This window comes from Vicia villosa, linkage group LG1, assembly GCF_029867415.1.
Source record: "Vicia villosa cultivar HV-30 ecotype Madison, WI linkage group LG1, Vvil1.0, whole genome shotgun sequence".
Classification (NCBI taxonomy): Eukaryota; Viridiplantae; Streptophyta; class Magnoliopsida; order Fabales; family Fabaceae; genus Vicia; species Vicia villosa.
Window position 1 is genome coordinate 49,742,416 of NC_081180.1, and position 4,516 is coordinate 49,746,931.

Genomic DNA, 4,516 nt, shown 5'->3' on the forward strand with positions numbered 1-4,516 from the left:
CAAGCCTTTTCAAAATCTACTTTAAAGAGGAGACAAGGTTTACCTTCTTTGTTAGCAAAATCCACCACTTCATTAGCCACCAAAACCCCATCGAGCAATTGCCTACCCGACACAAAAGCGCTTTGGTTCGGCGAAACTAAAGAATTCAACACCAATTTCAATCTCCCCGCCAACATTTTCGCCATGAATTTGTACATACACCCCACCAAACAAATCGGTCTATAATCGTCCAAAGAAAGCGGATTCACGGACTTCGGTATCAACGACAAAAAAGAAGAAGTAACCGCCTTCGACAATTCTCTTCCTTCGAAAAAGTGATCAAAATATCTCAAGAAATTTTCTTTCAAGAAAGACCAACATCTTTTAATAAAAAGAAAGGAAAATCCATCCGGACCCGGACTTTTAGTACTTCCGCAACTCTTTAAAGCTTCATTAATCTCCTCTTCTTAAAAAGGTCTTTCAAGCCAAACCTTATCCTCCTCACTAATACAATCAAAATTAATTCCTTCCAAATACGACGCCATCCCTTCCTCCTCTTCTAATTTTTGAGAAATGATTACCCACGTAATCTTTAATGTCCTCCACCTTATCCAACCTCCCATCCAAAGTGTTAATGACTATTTTTATTTTTATTAATGTGTTCTATTCATTGACTATTTTCTAATTAATAATAAATTTTTTTCAATTTAACTAAATTCTTATTTGTTATAAATTTTAATAATTTTTTTAATTTGTAATGAAGTAGTGCAAATTTAATTAATTACTATTTTTATATATATATCAACACGTGTTGTATTTATCAAGTGTTTTTTAATTAGTAATAACTTTTTTTTAATTTAACTAATTTTTTATTTATTATAAATTTTAATCAATTTTTAACTGGTAAATGAAGCAGTGGGATTAATGCGGTTATAGAAATCATTTACCTTACTTTTTATTATATATTTATTTATTAGCATTTAAAACTTAAAACTTGAGAGCTGAATATTTTTTTGTTCTCTAATGCTTTTGTGTTGATAATAGATTGTATATATATTGGGTTTTATTTTATAAGTTTTCTATTTTTATTTCAAGGTCTTTTAATTTTTCATATTATATAAATTGGGAAAATAACAAAAATAAATAATATTATGAAATAGATTAAATTTTAAAAAATAAATAAAGTTATATAAATATGATATGATATGAATATAATAAAAATTTTAACTTTTCAATGACATGTCAAATAACTAATCTCCAAGCCAATTACTTTATGACACTTGGGGTTGGGTTGGGTAAAGTTACCCCTCTTTTTTAGTTAGGGTAAAGAAGTTGAGACCTAGTAATAATCTAGAAGACTAGAACCCCTCACATCGTGAAAATAGTATTCTTTTAATCGGAAATATTTGTTTTCTAGATTTCATGAAAATAAACTTTTTAATTGTTTTTCTTAACCTGAAATTAAAAGGGTTAAACATCAAAATAAACGGATTCCCGCTCCCTGAAAAAACTCTTCGTCGTTAGGGTTTCAATATAATTTACATATATACTTTCTCTTCATCTCACTCCATTGTGGTCTTAGGAAAGGAAAAGATGGAAAAATTGTCAGCGGTGACTAACAAAAAGGTTTGCATAGTTTTACCTCATGATCTTGTGCTCTTCATTCTCTCAAAACTTCCTTTATGTGAATCGAAGCGACTTCGATGCGTATGCAAATCATGGTCCCTCGTGTTCAAAAACCCTCAATTCATAAACATGTATATCAACCATCTTACACGTTATAACCATTCTTCTCATGGTGATAAATTTCTCGTCCTACACAAATTGCTACCTGGGGAATTTGTTGAAAATATTGATAGTTGGCATTGCGAGTTTTACTGGGTCTCAAATGACAAGTTTGAGAATTGGGTTAAATTAGATTGGCCGTCTCAATTTCAAAATGATGATTGTAATATTTATATTGTGGGTTCGGTTAGTATTAATGGCATTCTTTGTCTCAAACAAAGACTTAAGACTCGCCAGCTTGTATTGTGGAATCCAATTACAGGTGAAGCTAAGGTCATTCCTCCTAGTCCGGTTGAGAACAACCCATCTGATAATCCGTCTCCTTGGAGGTTTCTTCATGGATTTGGTTATGATCATGTTAGCGATGACTATAAAGTTGTTCAAATGATAGACTATAATGTCCGTTATAGATACGGCGATTTGATACGGAGAGATAGACTTTATGATCCATTGTGGGAGATATATAATCTTAAAACTAACTCTTGGAAGAAACTAGATTTTGATATGGGCGATTGTAATGATTTTTCCATATCAGGAAGTATTGGAGTGTACATGGATGGATTGTATCATTGGTGGGCTAAATCTGAATCAAAAAATATTGAAGAATATTTGCTGTCATTTGACTTTAGCACTGAGATGTTGATTAAAAGACCAATGCCCACGGACATTGATGGCCTTGTTGAAAGAAACTTGGTGATGTTAAATGGATCCATTGCTTTGATATCAAGTTATCCAGAAACAACTGCTTTTGGTATATCAATTTTGGGTAAACTTGGTGTCGGAGAATCGTGGATCAATCTCATTATTGTTGGGAGCTTACCTTTTGTTGAGTTTCCCATCGAAATCGGGAAGAGTAACAATGTAATAGTCTCAAACGAAAATGCTACCCGTTTAATTTTGCTTGATAGGGTATTAGTTTGGGTTGATTTGAGTACTCAAATGATTGGCATGCTTCATGTAAACAGGGACGAACTCGGTAGTTGTCAGATGGGAAGGTACAAGAAAAGCTTTGATCCTATTGGAACAATAAATAGCTAATTTTCTCAAGAGGTATGTAATTGGATATTAGGACTTATAATTTCTATTACAACTCATAGGATTGATTCAAATTTTGTTTGAGCTTTTGTGTTCTTTCTCTTTAAACTAAATATTTTTTCTTTTGGTTTTTTTATGCTGAATTGCAGTTTACTTTTGAAGATATGTTCAACAGATCAAGAGGTGTTAAGAAGCCGCAAGTCTTTGGAATGAACCTTATGCATGTGTTGAAGGTGGCCTACCTTTCTTCTAGATGTCCGTTTTTTTAAATTCGCATTGTCATTCTTTATCTATTATTATTATTATTATTACGAGCATTGCTGTTTTCTTATTTCATGTTTGTTATGATTGAGTTTACAATTTTACATTCAATATCTTATTTAAATTTTTGAAGGTTTGCCATCTTTCTGAAATCAGTGTATGATCTTAATTTAGGAAATGCATTCAAATTATGTCCAGCAAAAAATGCATGAAATCACAGTTATTGGTAGTTGACTTGCATCTTACAAATTATATGAAATCTCAGTAATTTTTTTGAATAGAGTATATTAATTAGACATTACATTTGAGCTGGATTGAATCAACACATTGTGTTAAGAGCATAGTTTTAAATTGCGGTTGCAATCACAGATTCGGTTGCAATTATGGGTGTTGCAATTGCAGTTATTACGGTTGTTACGATGCGTATTGCTGCTGTTGCAATGTGAAATTTTATTAGAATTTTTTTGAGTTATTACGGTTGTTACGATGCGTATTGCTGTTGCAATGTGAAATTTTATTAGAATTTTTTTGAAATACACGGTTGAAGAATACTTATTGTGAAGATTTCTCATTAATCAAAAGTAAGTTTAGATTTGGGATTCTGAAACTTAGAGTTTTAAAGAAAATATTTTTAAAAAATATATTAGTGGAGCTGGTGATGGTTGGTTTAAAAATATATGCCATCAGCATGGAAAACTTTGCAGAATTCTTTTGATTTGAAGTTGGAACTGGGCAATGGCAAGTGGAGCTGAGTTAGAATTTTTTTATTAGCAAAGACAAAATAACTGTATAAAATAATCACATCCAATTACAAGGTGTGCAAGGATGGAACATTACACAATAAAATTAATAAATAGATACAAATAAAACCAGATAAATTATCTAAACAAATGTAAAGGCATGTGCAATGACTCCAATAAACAATCTCCAACCTATCTCTTTCATAAAAGAATCGAGATTATTAGAAGAAACTCATAGATCCATCACTTTATTTAAGATTCAAATGAATTTTATCCAATAAAAAAAGTGAATGTTAGAGATTATTCAAAAGAAAGTGTTCATAACACTTCTATTTTATATAAGAGTAGTGATATGATGAACACTCTCTTTGAAATATTCAATGGATGAAATTTATTGATAAATCATGATTTTATCATTTTTAGTTGTTTAATTCTATCATTTTATTAGGAGTTTGCTTTGTTGTAGTATCTATTTACTTTCAGTTATGTTAGTTTTGTTGAGTTTTAGAACTTTGATGAGGAGTGAATGAATAAAAATCATATTAAAAGAGAAACAAAATTGAAGGACAAGAGACACCAGGACGAACTGAGAAAAAAATATCATATTTGACACCAAACAATGAGAATTACGACCAACTCATAATGGCCATTGTAATTGTAATTTCTCCTTGGTTTTCAAATGCAACAAAAGTCGAATTTGGTGCAAAAGACAAGGT

The 4,516-nt window shown here is 31.0% G+C and overlaps 1 protein-coding gene across 1 annotated transcript; it reads left to right on the forward strand.

Annotated features, from left to right (window-relative positions):
* The first annotated feature begins 1,572 nt into the window (after positions 1-1,572).
* On the forward strand, positions 1,573-2,802 carry LOC131632014 (putative F-box protein At3g16210). Its single transcript, XM_058902807.1, has one exon. It carries the CDS (start codon positions 1,573-1,575, stop codon positions 2,800-2,802), a length of 1,230 nt encoding a protein of 409 aa, XP_058758790.1.
* The last annotated feature ends 1,714 nt before the right edge of the window (positions 2,803-4,516 follow it).

What these genes read in the sequence shown, in the direction of transcription:
- LOC131632014 (XM_058902807.1), top strand. Translation starts at nt 1,573, where the DNA reads ATGGAAAAATTGTCAGCGGTGACTAACAAAAAGGTTTGCATAGTTTTA.